Consider the following 24104-nt stretch of genomic DNA (forward strand, 5'->3'; position numbering starts at 1 on the left):
ACTACCTTTTGTATGGATAGAAACTGCATGAATAGGGCTTCCAGTGGATCAAGCCCTGGAGAAGGCACTTGCTCCATACATTATTTCATGCATACAGCTGCAGTTATGGGGCTGCTCAACATATGAAGATAGTATGCCTAAGAATGCAAGGCATATCAAACCAGGCCATAAATGGCAAAATTGCCTCTATTTGCCTCCTCCAAAACGTGTAGCTAATGGTCCTCGCTCCAAGATACAGCTGTAGCAGGAATTCTGAGAATATCATTCTCAGGGTTCTCTGGAGAATGCCATGACAGTTAATCAAGGACTTATAAACTAATAAACCTTGCAAGAATTTTCTCCCTCCTATTTACACCGACCACCAGCATTTACCTTCCGTTTCTTAAACCAGAACCTTACCTATATGACTGGCAGCAGCTGAGTTGACATCTATTTGTGATCTCTCGCGGACAGAATTGATATGCTGGATAACTTCCTCAGAACGGAGAAAAGAAATGGTTTCTTTCTCAGCGACAGACTCAGGTATATCAGTGCTGCTGCCTTTCTCACTAGAGATTTTGTCTTCCAAACAGGCACAGACCTAATTAGAAGATTTATGGAACACATGCCAAAAAAAAGGGGGGGGGGAGAACTCACCCTAAATTCCAATTATTTCAGATGTTATCAACAAAACCTAAAGCTTTCTATCTCTACATCCAATCCCACTGACCGCTGTGAAAACAGAAAATGAATTTCCTTTCAAATGTACAACTTATATACCTCATGCACACCCATCTTTGAGATGTTTACTGATTGGTGAAAAGGTGGCGCACAGAAAGGTGCATGACTGGTGTCACCTACAGATGGATGAAGGCCTCAGGACCATGAAGGCAATAAAAACAGAGGAGAAACAACAACAGGAAGGAGTAGTAGTCAAAGGACAGGGTCATGTAGGGTTGTTTGAAACTCTTCTGAACAATTGCACTAGTCTTGATAAAAACTATTGGTTTCTATCAAAATTATTGTGATGCTTCGCCTGGAAAGGACTCCATGATGGTGGCAGAATGTGCCATCGAGTCATAGCTGACTTTCTGTGACCCTATTGGGGTTTTCAAGGCAAGACACTAGCAGAGATGGTTTGCCATTGCCTGCCTCAGCCAACCCTGCTTAGCTTCTGAGATTTGATGAGACTGGGCTTGCCTGGGCTATACAGGCCAGGGGGAAGGGAACCTATATTTATTTCAAATGTCCCCACAATACAGCTGGGGAGCTGGGGCTGAGAGGAATGGCTTACCCAAGGGCACCTACTGAGCTCATGGCAGTCGTGGGATTCGAAACAGTAGAGTGCTTAACCACTGTGCTACAGCAGCTCAAATCAGCAAAGAGCTGGCTTGGAGCCCAGGCGCTTAACCACTACGCTACTGCAGCTCCCAGCTCTCTAGTTTATGCTCAAATAACAACAACAACATTTGATTTATATTCCACCCTTCAGAACAACTTAATGCCCACTCAGAGCAGTTTACAAAGTATGTCATTATTATCACCTCAACAAAACACTCTGTGAGGTGGGTGGGGCTGAGAGAGCTCCAGAGAGCCGTGACTAGCCCAAGCTAGCTTCAAGTGGAGGAGTGGGGAATCAAACCCAGCTCTCCATATTAGAGTCCTGCGCTCATTACCACTACACCAAACTGGCGTAGAGGGGACCTTTAATTAACCTTGACCAAGGTGCTTCCCAAGTACCTTCCAAAAACATGTGGCATCCTCTAAAGCAAGTAGTCCCCCCTTAAATTTGAGCACTGCTTTTGATGTGATTTTGACGACAGCTTTTCAGGCTAGGAGGACCAAAGAACTGCTGATTCTAATTCTGACAATTTGCCCAATCAAAGGTGTATGTCATTTATTCCTTCAACAAAGAAGACTCTGATCCACAAACTCTACAGGAAATAACTTCTTCCAAGCATAAGGACATAGGCAGAACTCTGCGGGATCAGACAAAGAATCCATCTAGTCCAGCATCGTGTTTCCAACAGCAGGCAGCTCGATGCTTCCCAGAAGCCTGCTTACAACCTTCTTCCACTCTTGCCTCCAGCAATTAGTATTCATATTGCCTCCAAAGAAGGAGGTTCCATTTAGATGTCATGGCTATATGGTTCCCTCAGGGAAGGAGCACCTACTGATTATCAAAGGCTATTTTAAAATCTGCCAATCTGTGCCATTTGGGGTTTCCAAGTCCATCTGACATAAATGTACACACACTAACCGTTCTCTCGAAGGAAGGCGGCGATGTCACAGCGTGCGCAGCATCTGACCGGGCTGATCTGCGAAGTTGGAAGCGTGTTGCCAAGGCCCCACAGTTCGTCAAGGTGATGGTCCGTGAAATTGTCTCTCCCACCACATGAGTGCCAAAGTCAATGAGCTCTTTATCTAGTGCCAGCTGTAAGAAGGAAAAAACCATAATTATCATTGTCTTGTATAGGCCGCAACATCAGTTAAATGAACATCTACTATTACAAGCACAAGATCTTATTGTCACTTCAAAAGACAGTGTCACGGAGTGACTCCCCCTTGGTGTAAAAAGTACTTGATATGAATAATAAAAGCTTTCCATCTCCACACCCACAGAAGACATGGAACCTCTCTGGTGCCACTTCTGTGCATGTGTGAATGGTGTTAAATGGCGGCAGGGGGTGGGAAGAGAACAAAAGAAAGCTTAAATATAAAATGTCCATTCTAGCCAAGGTGACTTTTACTTTTATATTGCAAAAAGAGGGGAGGAAGCACTGGCCTAGATCAGGGGCTTTTATTTATTTAAAATGATGCACCGGGAGAACGGATTATAAATCCAATCAATCAATCAATCTGCAGCTGGTTCAGAATAGGGTGGTCCCACTATAGTCAGAGCTTGTTGATCTGAGTATATCTTGCCCATCTTAAAAGAGCTACATTGGCTGCCAGTTTGTTTCTGAGTCCAATTCATGGTGCTGGTTAAAGCCCTTCATGGCCTAGGACCCACATATTTAAAAGGCTGTCTCCTTCTATATGCCCCCATGGGCAACTGGGGTCTTCAGGTCATCACCTACTGGCTGTTCCCCCACTTAAGGCAGCCTGCCTGGCATCAACCATAGCCCATTCCTTTTCCATTGTAGCTTTCCCTCTGTAGACGGGGTGCCCTGAGGAGGTGAGGGGAGCACTGTAAGAAAACAAGAGGTGCTACAAGATCATTTTAATTTTTGTGGCTTATCTAAATTGCAGGCATCTTTTGGGTGGAGGAAGTATCTGGGTTTTTAATCTAGTGGCTTTAAATTATAATGTTTTAACTTTCAGGTGGGTATCCATGTTGAAGAGTAAGATCTGGGTCCAATAGAACCTTAAAGATCAACTAGATTTCCAGGATAGGAGCTTTTGAGAGTCAGAGCTCCCTTGATGTAAACTGTAAGCTGCCACAAGTGGCCTGGAACCACAAGAAAAGGCAGGATATACATGTTTTAATAAATAGTTTTAATAAATAGTGGTAAGCTGCAGTACTGCAGCCCAAGCTCTGCTCACGACCTGAGTTCGATCCTGGAGGAAGCCAGGTTCAGGTAGCCGGCTCAAGGTTGACTCAGCCTTCCATCCTTCTGAGGTCGGTAAAATGCGTACCCAGTTTCCTGGGGGTAAAGTGTAGATGACTGGGGAAGGCAATGGCAAACCACCCTGTAAAAAGTCTGCCAAGAAAACATCTTGATGTGATGTCCCCCCATGGGTCAGTAATGACTTGGTGCTTGTACAGGGGACTACCTTTACCTTTACCTAATAAATAAATAACTTATCTTGGGCCCTGTCACAATGACAGGGGGCTTTCCCCCCAAACCTGACCATTGTCAGACCCTGACCTGGGGGTGGAGCATGGAACCCCTACAGAGTGTGACATACACTCATACATTTTACAACTGATCATATGTAGTTGCCTCACAGCTTCTAGTTTAGCACTGTCTACTCTGATCAGCAGCCACAATCCAGGGTCTCGGGTTCAGAAAAGTCTTTCTCAGCACCTACAACCAGAGCTTCTTTAACTGATGATGCCTTGGAGAGGGAATTACGTTTGACTAAGAGAGCTGTGGTTCCCGGAAGCTTATGCTACAATAAAGTTGGTTAGTCTTAAAGGTGCTACTGGACTCTTTGCTATTTTGCAGCTACGGACTAACATGGCTAACTTCTCTGGATCTACATAATTTTGGTGTCACAACTGAGAAGGCCCTTTCTTGGGTTGCCACCCATCTAGCCCCTGGTGACAGGGTCCCCTGAAGAGGACCATAATGTTTAGGTAGGTTTGTATGAGAGTAGGTGGTCCTGCAGCACCCAGGCCATACAGGGCTTTAAAGGTCAATACCAGCCCCTTGAATGGGGCCCAGAAGCAGATTGAAAGCTCAGGTCGATGGAACAAGAGTGGCGTGATATGGCCCTCCCGACTGCATTCTTGCTGCAACATTCTATACAACTGTAGTCTCTGGACACTCTTCAAGGGCAATGCCACATATAGTGCATTGCAGCAATCTAATCTAGATGCTACCAGGTCATGTGCCACGCTGGCAAGATCTTTACTACTTAGGAAAGGCTGCAGAGGGGTGATCGGCCACAGCTGGTGGAAGGTGCCCCCAGCCACTGCTGACACTTGTTTATCCAACAAGAAGAGCACCCCCAGGCTGGGAACCTGCTCTTTTAGGGGGAACACAACCCCATCCAGGAGACACTTCAGATGCCAGGGGAGTCCTTCCAGCCACCAGAGGCACCCCCATCTTGTCAGAATTAAGCTGTTTGGCCCTCATCCATCCCCAAATGGCCTCCAGGAATCAGTTCAAGCTCCACTAGAAGCAAGAGACTCTCTCGTAAATATTGTCACATAGTTACAGTCCGTGGTGGAGCTGTATATCTAGTAGCTTGAACAATGAACGCACTGCAGCTCCTTCTTTGAGTTTTTGCCTTCAAAAATCCTCCAAAGGCTGCTAAGCCTTTTGGATAAGCAAAAATGGTTCATAAACTTTTATTGTCAGCTGCTGAAGAGATTAAGACGATGATTTTTTTTTCAATTGCACAGCTAATTTTAGACACCATTCTCGGAATGTGATGTCTTCTAGCATTACACTCAAGCGTACTTTTAAATGGAACCACCTACATGCCTTTTTGTAGGACTGGTGTCTGATGATCTTTAGACAAAATAACCAAAACATTATTGAGGATTTAAATGCATGGGAATCATACTGTATTCTTGGGGCCACACAGTGCCTGGGAGCCAGTAGTACATGCGATGACCCAATCTCTTCAAGAACAGTCAAACACTGTATTATTGGACCCACCCAAGTCCCACTCCAGAACCAGATAAAGATCTCTCTACATACTGGAACTTTGGGAAGGCATGGCTCCCAGAGGAAAGCCCTGAGATCATCAACCAGGACTAAATTTTAGATGTAGAACTAGTCGAATTGGGAGACTAGATGTATCTCTGCTTGTCCACCTCTGGACCTCCACTGGGACCACAAGAACAAAGACAAAGAGCCTGAGATAAACCCAAGCCCAGAAGATAACAATGTTCACCTGGCAGGACAAAGCACCCCATTTCAGGGGCCACCCCTTACTGACTTAGCAGGGCTGTAGCTTTATGACCAGAAATAGGACACTATGTGCCAATTTACACAAGCATGTGCATCTCTCGATTTTGCATTACTTGATTCTTCAGCATTGATGACTCAAAGAGAAAAGAAAAGGTAAGAATCTTTTTGCACTTCAAACAAGCATTCCATTTTCATTTCTATATCCTGACCTGGGGTTGCCTCATCAAAAATGCGAGGATAAGAACTGGACTTACCACACATTTCTTAGTTGAACATTTTAATGGAATTGAAAAGGAGCCAATCTGAGATAAAAAGGTGACTTCTCCTTCGAGATCTTCATTTATCTAAAAGGTGGGGAAAGCTGCTGTGAAGAATCTGTTGTAATTTTTTTTCATAAATGTATTTAATTTGATTTACATCCCATCTCCATCACAAACATCCAGATAGCATACTTAGGGTTCCCAGGAGAATTCTGAGATACGAGCTGACCTGATCCAGACCTGGTTACATTCAGCAAGGTTGCTGTATCAAGTGCCTTCAAATCATGCCCCAAACTTATGATACATAAGACAAAGTCCTAAATCCTTGTAATTGTCTTAACCTGTGCATAAAAGCATATTCTGCAATCATTATATAGTCTATTTTTTCCACACAACAATATTGCTTGAAAGGGATCTGGGCCCTGGATGATGATAATCTTTGCAAGTCAGGATGAGGCACGCATCCCTCTTCTTCCCTTTTTACTTACGCATGTGGAAGTATAGAGGCTGAGCAACTGAGCTGTGACCTAGCAGGCTAAAGGTTGTAGTATCACCTCAGCCTGTGTAATCTTAGAGGGAAACTACACAAGACGCCCGGGCACATGTCCTGTCTCACAAGGTTCCCTGGGTAGTGTAGTCTTACAAAGAACAGCCACTCAATGCAATTCTCCGCCAAGGAATCTCTCTGTCTTTCAAAAAGCCTTGGCTCGGGTTTTCCTCTGGGAGCTTGCGGGGAGAGGACACAACAGGAGGCAGGAAATCCAGGGTGGCTTTTAGCAAGAGAAAGAGAGAATCTGCATTGCGGGTCTTTGCTAGGGAGAGGAGTGGTAGAGGGGATTCTCTCCGTCTTGCAAAAAGCCACCCTAGATTCCCTGCCTCCTGTTACGTTCCCTTCCTCCCTGCCGAGCTTCCAGAGGAAAACCTGAGCCAAGGCTTTTTGAAAGAAAGACAGACAAAATCCCTCCCCTCGTTCTTCCCCCCATGGAGAATTGCATTGAGCAGCTGTTCTTTGTAAGACTACACTACCTAGAGAACCTTGCAAGTCCCAACACGTGAAGAACACATGTCTGGAGTCTTGTGTAGTTTGCCCTTTATGTTGCTTTGAACTTAATTGGCTTAGAAGGACGTAAACACTGCGTAGGATTGCGATATCAGACAAGCCCCTTTTTCTCTGCCTGGGTCTTCCCCATCTGTAACACGAGGATTCTCTCTCTCTCTTTGTCGAATGTGTTGAACACTAACAGTGCAATATTAGTTTGGTAGAGTGCTTAGAGCACTGGACTAGCATCTAGGAGATCCAGGTTTGGGTCTATCCTGGAAGCTTGCTGGGTGACTTTGCACCAGCCATATAATCTCAGCAAAACCTACCTCACAGGGTTGTTATGGGGATAAAATAGAGAGGAGAGCAATGTAAGTTGCTTTGGAGCCCTATTGTGGACAAAGGCATGTCCTGCAGGGCATGTCAATTTCAAATGCCTCGTAGAGTGGAAGGGCACACCTCCACAGCCAGAAGACGGTCACTGATTAGTATTTATCTCTACCAGGCTTTGTTTGGGACGTGATTTTTCTCTCGTTTCAACAAGGAATACTTTGGGATGTTGACTCAATAGCAGGTAATTTTATGAAACAGAGCCGTGACTTTCCTCTGATAAACATCTCGACTTTTTATCTCCTGTTCATTTAATTCTTTTGCGATCATAAAAATTTGCAAACGCCATTTCTTCATGATCGATATCACTCTTACCATCGGTTTAAAGGTCACTCCTGCTTCACATGACATTCCGGCAGACATGGGGCCAGGAGGGTCAAAGCTACAATGGTAATTAAAATATAAAAATTCAGTCACTGTTTGAAAGCTCGTTCTTGCAGTTTTATAACTGCAACACGCAAAAGACATCACTTTTAAACGTTTTAATAAGACAGTCAACCAGAATTTGATTTGATTGGTTATCTGCCTTTTAACTGGTCAATTGCCTTGTGAATTTAAATATATGCACATGTTACTGAAACCTCGATATTGTTGCATTTTTGATGTCAGAATCGTGGCTAGATAATAACCTTACTCCAGTCTGCCTTCTGCAATTAGACAATAGTCCATTGTTTCCAAAAAGCATTTAATGAAGAAAAAGATCATTATAGTCCACAGGCCTGAATGCAATATTCAGGTTGGTACATATGCATTGTTACCAATGACTAGCAAAGCATGAGGTACAAAGTAACAGATCACAGAAGGCCCAACCTCCCCCCCATAGTTCTCAAAACATTCCCTTTGAAGTCAGGATAGCGAAAGTTCCCAAGGCCGTTTCTTGGTGGAACGTCGGTAGCCAAAACAATCCTCTTCTGTGAGATAGCTGCCTGGGAACCTTGGCACCTGGGGAGAAAGCACTTAAACACTGAAAGGATTAAAGATGGAGTCGGTTAAGCGAAGCAGCACAACACAGCATTCTGAACCTGACATTTGAGATACTGAAGCAAGAACTTTACAAGCTGTCAGTCTTTGTCTGAATATAAGTCTGGCTTTAGAGTTCTCTTTTTTATCCCTTATGACTGACATGAAAATATTTCTTCATACAACAGTTTACAAAATTCTCTGTCATGAGACAAGACAACACCTGCTACCCAAGATAGCTTTTAAAGGGAATAAAGAACATTTGTGGAGGTCTGTCAAATGGCTTTTAATCATAACTAAATGGGACTTCCATGTTCAGAGGCAGTGTACCTTTGAGCATTGTTTTCAGGGAAGTAACACAGCTCTTGCCTTCTTTCTGAACAAAAATTAAACCAAGCTTTAGAATCTTAGCTTGTGGGGAGCAAACACGCTGAGAGCTGCCTGCATTCAGACCTCACAGTGAACCAGAGTTTAAACAAATGTGGAAGTTTTTAAAATTCCGCTCTGTGAGCAAACAGAGGAAGGAGGCAGAAGGATCAAGGGGAGTGCCTGAGACTGGAAGCACGCTGTGTTTGTGCCCAATCAAATCTTGCCTTTGAAATATAAAAGACAGCAAAGGGCAGGCAGGAGGCCAAGCTAAACAGGCACGTGTGGGATAATGCTTGTGAAGTGCTTTGAACATGTGAAATTGCTATATGTACATTAAGCACCGCTAAGGATAGTGCAGCAGCGGCAAACAGTGCAGTTCTATGTAGAGTCTATGTCTACTGAAACCAATGAGCTTAAACTGAGAAAACTCTGCATAGAACTGCACTGCAAGAGATGGACATGCAAACTGGAACTCCTTTCAATCTCCTCAAAGATGGTGTGCATTCTCACACCTCTCAGAGGCCAGCTCCTTGGGGAAAATACTGACCTACCTTACTGGGCTATTGTAAGGATTACAAATGTATATGTGACGCATGCTCATGTTCGCTATGAATTGTTATTATTTATTATCTGCCTGAATTTTGATCTCGGACAGTTTGCTCCAATGCTCAGTGCTACATATTCCTAGCTTTAGGGCACAGATAATTTCCCCCCAAACGACACATGACTATTATGATTATTTTTAGACTTGCTAAGCATATATAACTTCCTATCTTGTGCATGGGGAGAGAGGCTAGTAATGCAGGAAAATCCCTGACTGAGATTTTTACAGGACAGTAAGAAATAAAAAAGCCAAGTTGTCATTTGATTCACAGCATAATTTCTGAAGTCCTTGGCTAAAATCAGGGTGGGTGTAACAAGCTGTTAATTTACAGCTTTCAACTTGAGACGAGATAAGAGAGCATTAGAGACTCAGAGACCAATCCACACAGATCTGTTCTTAACAGGAGCTACCACTGGCAGCAAATCTGCTACAACTTGTAATCTTCTCGGGGAAAGGACTCAGAGTCAAGAAAGCTGGCCATGCACTTGGTTAATACGTGTGGAGAGAGAATACATTTGCATTTGAACTATTTGCATTAACTAGCAAAGGCAATATTGAATATATGCCACATTTTGAATTCGAGCGCAAATAGGTACACCAACCTCCCCACAAACCCCAAAACCAAACATGAGTTGGGAAGAGTGCACAATACAAAGACATTACCCCCCACCACACACGTCTCAGTTTATCTACCTTGAGGTAGCCAGGAAGTATGTTTTCAGATTGCTCACCCCTGCTATTTTGATCTTAAAACCCCCCATTTCAATTTTGCTTCTCCCTTGTGCAAACCAAAACTGCAGTTCTATGTTTTCAGGCTGTGCTCTGCTTTTCCCTTAAAATGTACATTCCCCCCATTATTTGTGTATAATTACATCAGCATTGTAAGTAGAAGTTATGTATAATGCATGTAATAATTACTGTATTCACTGAGCATAAAACATATACAATATGCATACACAATATGAAAAAATGCACAAAACCGACAGTGAAATGCAGACGATGTATGTGCTGAGAAAGAACCATGAGGACCCACTGGGGGAGCTTAGAGATGGAGGCTTAGAGACAGGACTGCCTCCACTTTGGAATTCGCTTCCACTGGAGACTTACTGGATTCCAAGTCTCACTCAGGAGATCTTGTCATTCAAACTGGAATCTGGTGTCCAGACATAGGGTGAGCTAGGATTTAGTGGTCTCTAACTTACGACCCCACTCAGCAAAGCATGAAGCCTTCCTCCAGGCTAAGGAGGCCTTTCCCTGGCAGAAAAACCACCCGATTGGAGGAAGGCTGGGGCCGAGTGGTAGGATACAGGCCAGTGAGAATTAACCCATGTCCCTGGGTGACTTCAACGGACTTAGGAGGGTGCAACTTTGCTTAGCATTGCATTGTAAGATGGGAAGAGGTCATTTACTGAGTGTGTGGCCGAGATGAGATTTGATGTGTCAGCATTCTGGTTCATTCATTCTCTGAGCCAACAGACTCTCCTAGCTCCAAGCCTAAAACTAATAATAAGTCCTACCGCTTTCCCTAGCCCTGATGCCCTTCCCTCAGGGCAGAAACCAAATTATTGTCGCGTTTACTTACTGAACAGTGAAAAAATCCTTCAGGTGTTCACTGACTCCCACCAGCTTGCAGTAGTTAATGCTATAGAAGGCATTAATCAAAATCATTTTCTTTTTGTAGGTTTTACCGATATCAAAGTCCTGAAAAAAAAATCAAACATACGTTATTTAAGTTGCAAGATAGCAAGGTGTTGTGGGTGTGGTGAAGGAACAGACTGGCCTAAAGTGACAGAGAGGTGTATGGGGTTTTGGCTGCCGTTAGACAAGTATCCTCCTCTTGGATACACACATTAATGTGGTGAGAGGGGTTGAATGTGTCAGTGTTGGAGAGCAACACCGTCAGGAGCACAGGCTTGGTCAAGAGTCTAAACTCCTGGAGGAGTCACTCAAGGCGGAATGGTCAAAGCTGAGACACCAGACTGAGATGCATCCACCCCTTTCAGGAATCAACGGTCACATCAGCAGAAGACAATTGAATGTTCCAGTGGTGATGGGAGGAATTCTTGAAGGTTAGCTACTGAGCAGTGGTAGTAGTGGAAGGTGACACTGGTGGAGGATCTTTCACAGACAATGGCAGTGTCGCTTTAACTAACCCTGGTCAGTATTGCACAGAAGGCGGCAATGGTAAATCACTTCTGCTAATCTTTTCCCTTGAAAACCCTATGATGAGACAATTCAAAATGAAAATGTTTGAGAGGTCTTTCATTCATAGGGCTGCCATAGGTTGGAAGCAACTTGAGAGCACATAACACACACACAGCCAAGTATCCAATCCTACAGAGTGGCAAGAGCCTTTAGGAGGGCAAAAGGAAGGATGCGTAGAAGGAGGCCACGGAATGGTAGAGAATGCTGATTTCTTTCATTTGGAAAAGAACTCTAATTAAAAGATGAATTTAGTGGTCAGACTAGATGTGACACCAGAGATTCGTGAAGAGCTCTCCTGTCTTGCTTAACTTCTTCTTCTGGCAGCCATGGGGGAGTTTGAGTTAGATCAAGGACACAGCATTGCGATGGGAGGGTGTTAAATTTTTCTCTACTACCACTTTTCCAATTTATTTATAGTCTGCATCTTGAGACTCGGAATGAACTACAGGATAAATCAGTGCAATCAGACAGCATAAGACACATTAACTGAAGTCTCTTCCTCAATCCCATTCCCAGATAGGGAAAAGATAAGAGGTATGGGAGGTCAGGGGAGGTGCAATTTCAATTGGGGAAAACAGCAATCAGTAGAACAATTTATATCAGGGAAAAAGGTGCAGAGGAAAGGGTTAACTCCCTTCCCCAAGTGTCATAGTCTGATCTAGTTCATGTTCTCAGCAGCTGCTATTTAAAGAAGTTTAACAAAATGAAAGATCCTGTCACAGATCTCCAACGCCTCGTCTAGTTTAGCCGTAAGTTCTCTTATGAAATTTAACTAGGAATCAGGAATCAGTCTGAACCTGCTGAAGTCCTTGTGCACACAGATTGTTGCACATTTTGGGGGTTGCCAGCTCCGGAATGGGAAATTCCTGGAGATTTTGGAGATGGAGCCTGGAAAGGGTAGAGCTTGGAGAAGGGATGGATCTCAGCAGGGTATAATGCCATAGTAGTCACCCTCCAAAGCAGCTATTTTCTATAGGGGAACTGATCTCTATGGCCTGGAGACTAGTTGTAATTCCGAGAGATCTCCAGCCCCCACCTGGAGGCTGGCAACCCTACTGTGACAGTTTATGAGTGTGGATGAAGGTTACCAGAAATCAATACACATATAGTTTAATCAGCAGCAGAATACAAATCGGGTTTTCAGCAGGACTTAATCAAATTTCCTATGTGTAAAATGTGCACTAACCTTGAAGTGAATAAGGCTCGGCTTGCTATAGAAAGGGCAGCCCTTAAATTCACGCCCGGAGACTCGACGTTTACGGATGATCCCACTGTGCAGCTTCTCCAAGTTTTGAGCAAAGATTTCCTTTTCCAATTTACTTGCGCCCAAAGGTTTGGAATCTGTTTGGCCCTCTGGCACCTGCACAGAACAAGACCATAACGAAGGGCCAGAGTATGTGTGAGCACGATATGGTGATGCTATTTGGGGAGCTGGAAAGCATTGATCTATATATTTATTTTTCAAATCAAAACTGCTTTGGATGACCTTTCAGGGCACTTACTAAGTGACAATAGATGGAATTGCAGGACACGCATGTTGTTTTTAATCATAGGCAAACTTAATCAAAGCGTCACCTGTACAACTCCAAATCGATCATTAAGGGCCAACTTTAAACATTTTGAGAAGCACCTATGGTCAGCTCTCCCAAAGTTGTTTTTAATGATCAAAAGCAGCCATAATGAGGAAGAAGGGGAATTTGTATCACTAAGCTAATCAGTTGTCCGCTGGTGGTGGGCAATCTCCTGGGAATTTGCCCAGGTGGCAAACTCGGCAATTGCTCACCAGTGGCAGGAAAGCACGCAATGGGTGCATTCCTGGCAAGTTGCGATGACTTCACTGCCTGAAGCGACATTGTTGCACTGGCTGCGGGCATGCTCCTGTGCTTCATTAGGGCCAATCAGCCCCATGTGAAGCGCAGGAGCATTCCTGTGACCAGTGTGATGATGTCACTTCCTGGAACTGAAGTCATTATGATCTCCAGGAGCATGAGGAAACTCCACCTGGTAAGTCCCAGGTCCCCCACCTCCTGCTGGGAGTGTATAGGGGCCTGGGAACCTTATCCAGGGCTAAAGCTGTGGGGTGGAGGGAATGGTGGCCAGATTTTTCTCTGTTGCCATTTCCCCAACAGCAATCACTCCACTCTGAGCTAACAACAGCAAGTATTTCTATGGGGGAAATCAAGAGAAGGGCTTAACCCCACCCCAGTGATACAATCTTGATTCCGCCCCCCGCCCCCCAAGCTGCTTTTGACACTCAAGAAAACACTGAGCAATCTACTCACAAACCTCCATAGTATTTGTGGTTTAATCTGAAAATTATCTTTAGTCATTCAGTGATGGCCTTTGTTACACCTTTAGAACCTCTTGAAAGGTAACTTTAAAAAGTTAATTCTTTTTCAACATTCTTATCCTGAATTTTTTTCTCTCTGTTGCCTAGCCACTTCCCCAAGCTACACATGACTCAAGAGAATACGAACACGCAGCTTCTCTGCTACAGAACAAAACAGAAGTTTCCACTTTGTGAGCGTACATTATTTATTTGTGATCTGAGCCTTTAGGTATTGCACAGTGACGATATTCAAAAGGCACTTCGCTGTCGCCAGCATTAAGCGGGAAAGGATTTCTTTTTTCCACTTGAAATCACCTTCATCACCAACTCAGCAAAATGCCATGTTCAGTTGTAACACTCAAACAAGCTGGCAAACATGAAGTGATATGTGTCTTTGCAAATATTGGAACAAAATTTTAAGCCGGATAATTTTTTCTGTAGTTAAAACGCTTTTGAAAACAGCACCCATCTTTAGCTCCTTTGACTGACAGTGTTGTAATGATTGTTCCCATTACAAAAAGATGTCATGGATGCTCCCCAAGTTTTCCTTGCTTGAGTTACTCCCCCATCATTGATTTGGAAGTCTTAATTACTTGGTCTTGCTCCTGGACTTAACCCAATGCATGAGGAATTCTCCTTTATTTCATTTTATTACATACAAATTTTTGTAAAGCCGTACATGCTGCATACATGAACTGATAAAACACCGCAAAAGGGCAATCCTGATGCTGAGAGCTGCTGTAGCATAATGGTTAAGTGGGGTTGGGCTGCAAATCAGCACTCTGCTGGTTCAACTCCCACTACTGCCATGAACTCTGCAGGTGGTCTTGGGTAAACCACTCCTCTCAGCCCCAGCTCTGTTGCGAGGAAAATAATGCCGCTAACTTTGTTCATGGCTCTGAATGTGGCACTAATCTGTTCAGAAGGGCAGTATATAAGCACACTGTTATTAATATTATTTTATGCATCAAAATTCCTTCTGCATAATGTTTTATCAATGCACAGGAGTGTTTGTAAAAACACTGCAAATAATTTTTTTTATGTGTGCATATACATTTCTGTATTTATCTATTCAAAACATTTTAAGCTGCCTTTCCACCCAACTTAGGGCCCCCAAGGCTGTGAACAATGAAACAATCTTAAAAGCACACACCCCAATTATAACAAAACACATGATCGGGAAGAAGGGTCAGTAAGAGTCAGTGAGGGAACACCAACAAAACAGAAAGTCTTCACCTGCAAATGGAAGACAATGACAGAAGGGGATAGGTGAATCTATCTGGAGGGGAAATTCCACAGTTTTGGGGCCACAACCGAGAAGGCCATACATGATCACTTAATTAAAATCAGAATCAGCAAAAGAGAAAAATCAAGAAGGATAGAAGTTTTAACCTTGGATATGTCACACTCTTGATCCCAAAGACCCATAAACTCTGGCTCGGCCAGGGTCTCACTCGACTCTTCCTCCTGTCTTTCATCTTTACTTTCGGGGGCCATCTCTTTCAAAGGAGACTCTTCTTGAGCACCAATTTGGTCATCAAGGGAAGAACAAGGTGAAGGCATGCGCCATGATTTCTACGGCAAGACAAAAACCCCAATGGTTAGCCCAACAGTAACCATTCTGAAACAGAAGTTTTCATGATTAAAATGTCATTGACAATGAAGGCTAGAGCTGTTTATAATGCTAACTAAATATATATACTACAAGATGACATATTGTGTTAACTGCAAAAATTAGTAGGTTGCTTGGAAACTGAGAGGGAAAGGTATGCATCGCCAGGCACAACAGGTCTCAAACTGGGAGCCCTGCCAGTCTGGCATTGCTTCCCTGCTGCCTACACCACCTGAAATGGTAGCCATTTCAGGTCAAGGTACAGAAGGCATTAATTGACAGTTCTTAAAAGCCAGCTGCCTCCTTGGGGTGGTGCTCACCTGAGTAACGGTTGCATCTGGCTCAGCACATGCGTTCTCTATATACCGCCATGTTTTCCTGCGCCACCTTATAGAGTCAGAAAGCTTCCCCTGCCTTTTTGGTTTCCATGGGCGGGACTGTTTCCTCACTTTCTCCAGCTGAGCGTCTTCTTTCAAAATCCGAGCTACAATTTCAATTTTCTTCTCTTTCTGCCGTTCCATAAATTCCCTGCATTTAGAGTAATGGCATGCAAATTCTGAGAAGAAACCACTCTGTCAGAGCATTGGATGGGCTTAATTTGCAATTAAACCATTCAAATATTTTTAGAGCAAGATTTGAGTCCAGTTGCACCTTAGAGACCAACTAGATTTCCAGGGTATGAGCTTTCGAGAGTCAGAGCTCTCTTGAAATCTAGTTGGTCTCTAAGGTGCAACTGGACTCAAATCTTGCTCTTCAACTGCAGACCAACATGGCTTTGCACCTGAAACAAATATTTTTTAAAAGTCAGATAAAGAATGAAAAGCAAATGCATCTCTTGTGGCAAACTGCTCCTGCACAAACCTCAGTGAAATGAACAGGAGTCAGGCCCTTGGTCCGAGCTACCTCCCAAGGAACTGTGCTGGTTGAGAAGCAATCCCATTATTGGAAAGAAGAGGAACATTTGGAGCTGCTCTACTATCTCTTGGATCTTTTGCTTGCAAAGCATGAGCTTTACCACTGTGTTATGGTACATGCCATAGAGAGCCAGTGTGATATAGCTGTTGGACTAGAACATTATAGAATTACAGAAAAAACAACTGTGAACTCTTACTAAAATAAGTATATCATCTATAACAAAAACATTTTATTATAAATATAGAGAATATAGAAATACTGTTTCTTATGTGCTATGAATACACCTAAATCATCAAAGTAATTGCTCAACTCAGTGGCTCTCCCACAGATAAGGTTTTACAAAAGTAAACATATTCAACCTCCAAACTAGAAATGTCCAATTTCCTTTTCCTTGAGTAAAGCAAAAATGATGCCTTAGAAATAAATCGTTCTGTTAATTCTGAAGGTTGCACATTGGCCATGAGCTTGAAAATTCTTTACAGAACATTAATAAACTGGATGATTCGGTTAGTCTGCTTGCTGACGGAGAACCGGTTAGAATGCTCCATTTCAGGGTTCCTTTGTCAAAATCAGAATCGTGTGTATAGGTGTGTATATACATGACGTCTTGATAAAGAATAATAATATACACAATGAGTTGAGTAATTACTTTCATGATTTAGGAGCACTTATGTATATAGTGGTTCTTTCATAGCACATAAGAAATGATGTTTCTATATTCTCTGTATTTGTAGTAAAATATTTTTGTTACAGATTATTCACTTATTTTAGTAAGATGTTACAGTTGTTTTTTTTCTGTAATTGTAGTTCCTTTCCCATGATTCTCCCTTTCTCCTCTGTTCCTTCTTGGAGAGCTAGGACTAGGAGGAAAGGCAAGGCAAAATACAATCAATTGACTGATCGACAAGATGGCGGCTTGTACAAACCGAGGCAAGCTTACTTCTTCTGTCTTTCAAACTCTTCCTGTTGTTTCTGGAGAAAAACCTCCCTGGTGACACTGAGCCCTTCGGCCCGCAAAGCCTCCTTCATTTTCTGATCCTGTTCTTTGGCTTGCAGCGCAAGGGCTTTATCCTGGGCTTGGAGGGTTCGGAAATTTTCCTACATGATAAAAAAATTTAAAAAGACATAGTTTACTGGTTGGAAAAGAACTGGAACAGAAGCTGGTAACTTATTCTGAGAGTGTAGCTATGTTAAAGGCTTCAAACAGGTTGCAATGGACATTCTCTCTTTAGAGGGAAACAGAGAATAAACGGATGGTTTTCTCAAGGGACAGTCTTAAGCAGAGGGACCTGCATTGGCACTGGTGCTGTTTAACTTTATTCATAAACAACCAAGTCAGGAGTGCCAAACTGAAGTAATATCCTTCATGTTCAAATGGGCCTAGCAGTTTTAACATATCTGTTCAATAGCTCAGTTCAGCAAACCTGCCAGATCAGAACATGCTCAGAATATCTGCTGAAAATATTCTGGCCCTTAGCTTTTCTCTCTCTTTCCACCTTGTTTGTATAACAGCAGCGTCCTCTAAGGTCAAGTCAGGGCACACACCCGTGTTGAAGCGATGCTGTTCTTCAGAGATAACACAGTCTCCATCCTTCTTTGCATGTACTCTTGGCGATTCAGTTCCTCGCTTGCTTCTTTCTCACGAACCCTGTTTGGAAGGACACGACCAGTGAGATGTGTGGCCGACCTGCCTGCAGTGCACTGAAAAGCTTCTCATTGGACTTTCTAGAATATTTCAGTTAGGGAGAAATGAACGTTCCCTGTTGGGTTTATTTGCATATTTGTTTATATATTTTTGACAATGGTTTTGGTTAACCTGTGGTTAAATATCTCAAAAGAATGTGAGGTGTTTTAGTTTAGAGGGGGAAAAGATTAAGCAGGAGTGGGCAATATGGAACAGTTTTATACAGTTAAATATGTTTGAAGAAAGTGAATAGACAGAAATGTTTATGTCTTTCTGCTCACACTAGAAGAATAATGGCCCCCGCTGGCCATACTTGTCTTGAAAAGCTCTGTCCACCACCCTATATATATCTATAGAAATGGATATATGGGCCATGTCTGAAATGAAGTAACTCTTCCATCGCCATCTGAGGAGAAGTTTTTATTGTATGTAATGTTTTAAATTATATTGTAATGTTTTATCTGCTTTTGTGTGTTTTTATGTAAATTAAAATGTTGTGCTCCGCCCTGAGCCCGCTTAGCGGGGAGGGTGGACTAAAAACCTAATATAATAAATAAATAAAATAAATAATAACAATAATAACAACATTCGATTTATATACTGCCCTTCAGGACAACTTAACAACCCCACAGAGCGGTTTACAAAATATGTTATTATTATCCCCACAACAATCATCCTGTGAGGTGGGTGGGGCTGAGAGAGCTCCTAGAAGCTGTGACTGACCCAAGGACACCCAGTTGGCTTCAAGTGGAGGAGTGGGGAATCAAATCCGGCTCTCCAGATGAGAGTCCTGACGCTCTTAAGCACTACACCAAACTGGCCACCCAAATCAGCTGATGGACAGTAGATTCAGGATGCTCAAAAGCAAGTACTTCAGAGAATGCATAATTAGCAATTCAGTGCCACAAGATGTGATGAAGGCCACTTGCTTAGATGGCTTTAGAGAAATACTGGACAAATTCAAAGAGAATGTATCTGTCAGGTCCAGTGTATATCTAAACTGTACTGACTCCATTTTCTAATGCTTCTAGTGTTTGAGTGTTCTCTTCCCAGGTGCACCAGTTCCCAGGCAGCATTCCCACCGGAGGAGACTGTTTTGTCTAACACCGTTCCACCAAGCATTGGCCTTGAAGGAGAGCAGCTTCCCAGGACTGAGAGATGTTGTTTTGAGAACTGTGGGGGGAGGCTGATCCAGATGGGTATTGTTACTCTGTATCTTATGCTTGCTCTTCATTGGTAACAATGATCATGTACCATCCTGATTCTCCTATTCAGGACAGTGGACTATAATGGACCTTTTCTGCAGTAAAGTTTCCTTTTCCAAACAATGGACTTGTGTTTGCTTCTAAAGGGAACCCTGTAGTGAGTGCCTTATTTAGCCACAGTCTGACATTTTGTTACCAATCATGTCTGAGTCGGGCCCAGCGGAATCCAAGGTTGTCCCGGACAGGGATCCTTTGTTTGATCCGTATGCGTCTCCCGACAATCAACCTGTGCAACCCGTGCAAGCCCAAGACTCCCAGGAGCTGGGAGCAGCCGGGAACGGAACCGGAGCCTCCACTTCCACCCCGCCTCTCATCGAACTCAGTACTCGGGACGAGACCGAAGCCGACCTCGGGGCAAGGCCGAAAGCGACCGCTCTCCCTTTGATTTCGGTACCCACCCCGTCGGAGTGGGGAGCCAGACCCCGAGAAACCAGAGAGCGTCGGGCAGGTGGACTCCATCCACTAGTTTCGATGGAAGGGCGCCGAAGCCTAGGAACCGTCCCGGAGCTAGACAGCAGCCAACCATGGCGATATTGGAACAGGACATCCGAGCAGGCGGAGGGGGACACGTCTCGCCGCGGCGCCCTGAGTTGGGATTACTCCGAACTTGTTCCGTGGAAAGAGCCAACGGAGGTCCCTGAACAAAGTTGGGAGCAGATACAAGGTCGCACCTATGCGGTGGATACCAGCATCTCGGCCGTGACGGGTATGGCCAAGGGAATCCTAGCTGCGAGATCGAGAGTCGTCCAAGGGGACCCTCCTCCTTGGGGCCCCTTGTCCCCGGTGAGTGCAACGAATGAAGCTTCCATAAGCGAGCAACCGGGGGCAAGTCGAATGCAACAGTTAGAAGCTAAACTGATGGATATGGAAGAAAGTTTGGCTCATGCCATCCATTTAATTTCGGCAATGGGAGCAGGGGAAAGACTGTCCCCTGAAGAGATGGCGATACAGATAGCTACCCTTCAAAGTGTTATCTCCTATCCGATGGAGGATGTCCAGCAGCGGCCGTCACCTACCGGCGAAGGGGACACCCATCCGGGCGAAGCGGGAGAGCAACCCAAGGAACTTCCAGCACAGCAGGAAATTCCACCGAGCAAGGAAGACCCGGTTGAGCCACCCGGAGAGACCCCCACCGAACTTCCTAACCAGGCAGGGGATGCGCCGCCAGACGAGACTCCCGTTGAGAGGCCTACGGAAGGGGAAGAAAAGCCCAGTGATACACCGGTGAGACCCCCTCTTACTTCTCCTATAACGGTCCGGCCGGACCAAGCGGGAGCACACGCGGCTCCATCCGAGGAGGGAGCCCCTCGTCAACCGCGAGACATTGTCCCCATCGGGCAACCTACGGGGGACGGTCTAACAGCGCCAAGAGGCCAGCCGCTGCTTCCCAGATTAACAACACCCGGAGGGGCAAGCCCGCGCGGCCTTCCACCTGTTCAACCCTCGCCGCTGCGGCCCCTCTCACCTCGACCGCAGCTCATACTGTTGCAGCAGCCCCAGGACCAGCCCGTTTTACCACCCCCGAACCAACCGGGACGGCCTGCACCACTACGACACCTTCAACCCCCTCCTCAGCGGCCGATCTCCACTCAACCACACCAACCTCCTCCACCTCGACAGCTGCCACTAACGCCTCCCGTGTTACCGGCCAGACCGAGACTGCCGCCTCCTGCTCGCCTGCCACTACAGCCTCCGGCCCAACCAAGACCAACCCCGACACAGCAACCACGGCAACCTCCGCCCGCACAACCAGCCCAACCCCAGCCGGCACCGCCGGTTCAACCGCCACCCGTACAGCCGGCACCGTTGCCCCGACCGAGACTCCAGTTACCTCCTCCTGTGCCTCAGGCGCAACTAAGACTGCCGATGGACTTTTACCCAGCGCCTGCTCCGAGACAGGAACTCCCGATGGGCTGGGTGAAGCTGGAAGCCACCTTCGATGGGGATCCATCCAAATTGGGATTTTTCTTAGTCCAAGTGGTACAGTTTTTCAACCGGTGGGGGCACCTCTTCGGCAGTGAGGCCAGTCAAATCGAACATCTTGGATCTCGTTTACAGGGCAAAGCAGCAGACTGGTATGTAGGACTATACAATGTCGGGGCCCCAGAACTCGATACTCTTCAGGGGTTAGTGGATGCTATCCGAGCGCAATATGAAGACCCCTTAGAAGAAACCCGGGCCCGAACAGAATTGCAAGCCATCAAACAAGGCAGCATGTCAGCAAGAGACTATGTCACAAAATTCCGGCAATTAGCAGCCAAGTGCCCTAGGTGTGAGGAGTCCACCAAGATTATTCTGTTCAAACAAGGCCTTAACCCGAGACTTTTGGACAGAGCCCTCATGCAAGACAATCCCCCCACGTTGTTAGGGTGGATCCAACTTGTTTGCGAAGTAGAAAATCGCATTTTGGAAGTCCGTTTGGTTGAACAACAACAACAAACGGGACAAAGAAGAGCATTGACCTTACAGAGGGGAACACGGGGAGCTAGCTACGCCACCCGTGGAGCGAGAGATGCTAGATGGCAACAAGGGCTGTGTTTGCATTGCGGACAGGCTGGTCACTTTGCAGCACAATGCCCTTACCGGCCTGTGCAAAGACCTCCGCTCCAATTACGGCGTCCAACCCTTGCTCCGTTTCCTACGCTCCAACGCCCGACTCCAGCACCACGAGCAAATAGAGGCCGCGGCGCTTCCCAAAGGCCAGCCTCGGAGAGAGGGCTGGAAGCGGAAGAAGTCATGGAATACGATCCCGCTTCCCCAACCGCAGAAGCTAATCCAGAAAGTCCCCAGTCGGGAAACGAAATGGATCTGTCGTGAAAGGACCCAAACGACAGATCCGCCCTAAGCCCGTCCCTGCACGGAACCGGCCGCCTGGGTCCATCTTATTCATGCCAGTGACTCTAATCAACCCAGAGAGGAAGATGCATATTCGAGTGCAAGCTCTTATTGACTCGGGCTGCTCAAGAGACATCATTGCCCCTGCTCTAGTCAATGGACTAGTCCTACCAACTCGGGATCTACAAAATCCAGTAATCTTTGAGCAAATGGATGGTACCAACATGAATCCTGTAACAACTGAAACCATCCCAGTGATCACAGGCATGGGACAACATTGGGAAAAGAGGTCCTTTGTCATCAGCTCGACTGCCAAGTACCCGTTAATTCTAGGCAGCAAATGGCTATGTGATCACAATCCCTACATAGACTGGGCACAAGGATGTATTACCTTCAGTCATACCAACTGCAAAAATCACCGTTGGAATCAAAACTGGGGCGAAGATCCAACTCATAAAGAAAAGGCCCTTCTCACCCAAGAGGAAGTCAACCAAATACCCGAACCGTACTGGCCTTTTCTAAATGCTTTCTCTGAAGAGGAAGCAGATACTCTACCCCCGCACCGACGAACGGACTGTGCGGTAGAAATTTTACCCGGAGCCTCACTGCCCAAAGGACGACTTTATCCCATGAGTCTCCATGAACGCGAAGAGCTCCGGAACTTCATCGACACCAACCTCCAACGAGGGTTCATCCGCCCAGCCGCTAGCCCCCACGCCGCTCCAGTCCTCTTCGTGAAAAAGAAGGATGGGGGACTTCGACTGTGCACAGATTTCCGAGGCTTGAATGCAGTGTCCACCAACAACGCCTATCCTATACCGCTCATCCGAGACCTTCTCAACGTCGTGGCCCAAGGTAAGATCTTTACGAAATTAGATCTAAAAGATGCTTACTTCCACGTTCGTATCAAGGCAGGGGATGAGTGGAAAACCGCTTTCAATACGCCCCTCGGACAATATGAATACTTAGTTATGCCTTTTGGTTTGACGGGAGCCCCGTCCGTATTCATGTCCATGATAAACGAAGTTCTACACGAATTTCTGTACAAAGGGGTGGTAGTGTACCTTGATGATGTGTTAATTTACTCGGACACCGAGGAAGAACATATTCAAACGGTACAAAAAGTTTTAGCCACCCTGATGAAGAATAAGCTGCCCATCAAACTGTCCAAATGTGAATTCCATAAAACCGAACTCACTTACCTCGGGTATTGTATCTCCCAAGAAGGTCTGAAAATGGATCCAGCCAAAATACAGGCGATCCAGGACTGGCAGAAACCCACCACCCGTAAAGAACTACAATCCTTCCTGGGTTTTGCCAACTTCTATAGAGACTTCATAGCAAATTTCGCCCAAGTCACGCTCCCTTTAACAGACTTGCTGAAAACCAAAGATAAAGGGGACCAAGCTAAAAAACCCTCTGCCAAACTGCAATGGACCCCCGATTGCCAAACGGCCTTCGATTGTCTAAAAAAGCAATTTGTAACAGAACCCATCCTCTCCCACCCCAACGAACAATCCCCTTTCATAGTACAGGTTGACGCCAGCGATACGGCGATAGGGGGGGTTTTACTGCAGAAGGGGGAGGATGGTAGGCTGCGGCCGTGTGCTTTCTTGTCTAGAAAATTTTCGGAGGCGGAAAGGAATTGGAATGTGTGGGAGAAGGAGGCCTTTGCAGTAAAAGCGGCCCTTACTAACTGGAGACATTGGCTGGAGGGGGCGCGATACCCTTTCGAGGTCTGGACGGATCATAAAAATCTGGAGGCCCTCCGAAGCCCACGCAGACTGAATGCCAAGCAATTGCGATGGGCGGAATTCTTTTCCAAATTCAACTTCACTCTAAATTATCTCCCGGGCAAAACTAACTTTTTGGCAGACGCCCTATCGCGCATGCCCCAACATAAGAGCAAACGGGAGGAGACTGTCGACACTGTCTTCTCGCCTACGCAACTTGGGGGCGTGGTGACTACTCGCAGCCGTGCCAAGCAGCCCCTCCCGGCCAACCAAGAGTGGAAATCGAAACTCAAAACTGAGGTAGAGAAGGAGGGGGATAGGGCTCCGCGAAGCAAAC

At 45.4% G+C, this 24104-nt stretch overlaps 1 protein-coding gene across 1 annotated transcript in view; it reads right to left on the reverse strand.

The window, feature by feature from the left end:
* CFAP74 (cilia and flagella associated protein 74) overlaps positions 1-18537 on the reverse strand; it is a 57209-nt gene extending 38672 nt beyond the window's left edge. The window contains exons 1-11 of the mRNA XM_055001575.1: positions 18521-18537; positions 17796-17898; positions 17191-17348; positions 15656-15863; positions 15116-15298; positions 12581-12754; positions 10772-10890; positions 7572-7638; positions 5822-5911; positions 2240-2413; positions 409-580 (exon numbers count right to left, since the gene is read on the reverse strand). Of these exons, the coding sequence (XP_054857550.1) occupies positions 409-580; positions 2240-2413; positions 5822-5911; positions 7572-7638; positions 10772-10890; positions 12581-12754; positions 15116-15298; positions 15656-15863; positions 17191-17348; positions 17796-17898; positions 18521-18522 (1450 nt within the window). The 5' untranslated portion in view covers positions 18523-18537. The remainder of the gene's footprint in view (positions 1-408; positions 581-2239; positions 2414-5821; positions 5912-7571; positions 7639-10771; positions 10891-12580; positions 12755-15115; positions 15299-15655; positions 15864-17190; positions 17349-17795; positions 17899-18520) is intronic.
* Positions 18538-24104: the final 5567 nt, after the last annotated feature.

Source organism: Eublepharis macularius, chromosome 17, assembly GCF_028583425.1.
Source record: "Eublepharis macularius isolate TG4126 chromosome 17, MPM_Emac_v1.0, whole genome shotgun sequence".
NCBI lineage: Eukaryota > Metazoa > Chordata > Lepidosauria > Squamata > Eublepharidae > Eublepharis > Eublepharis macularius.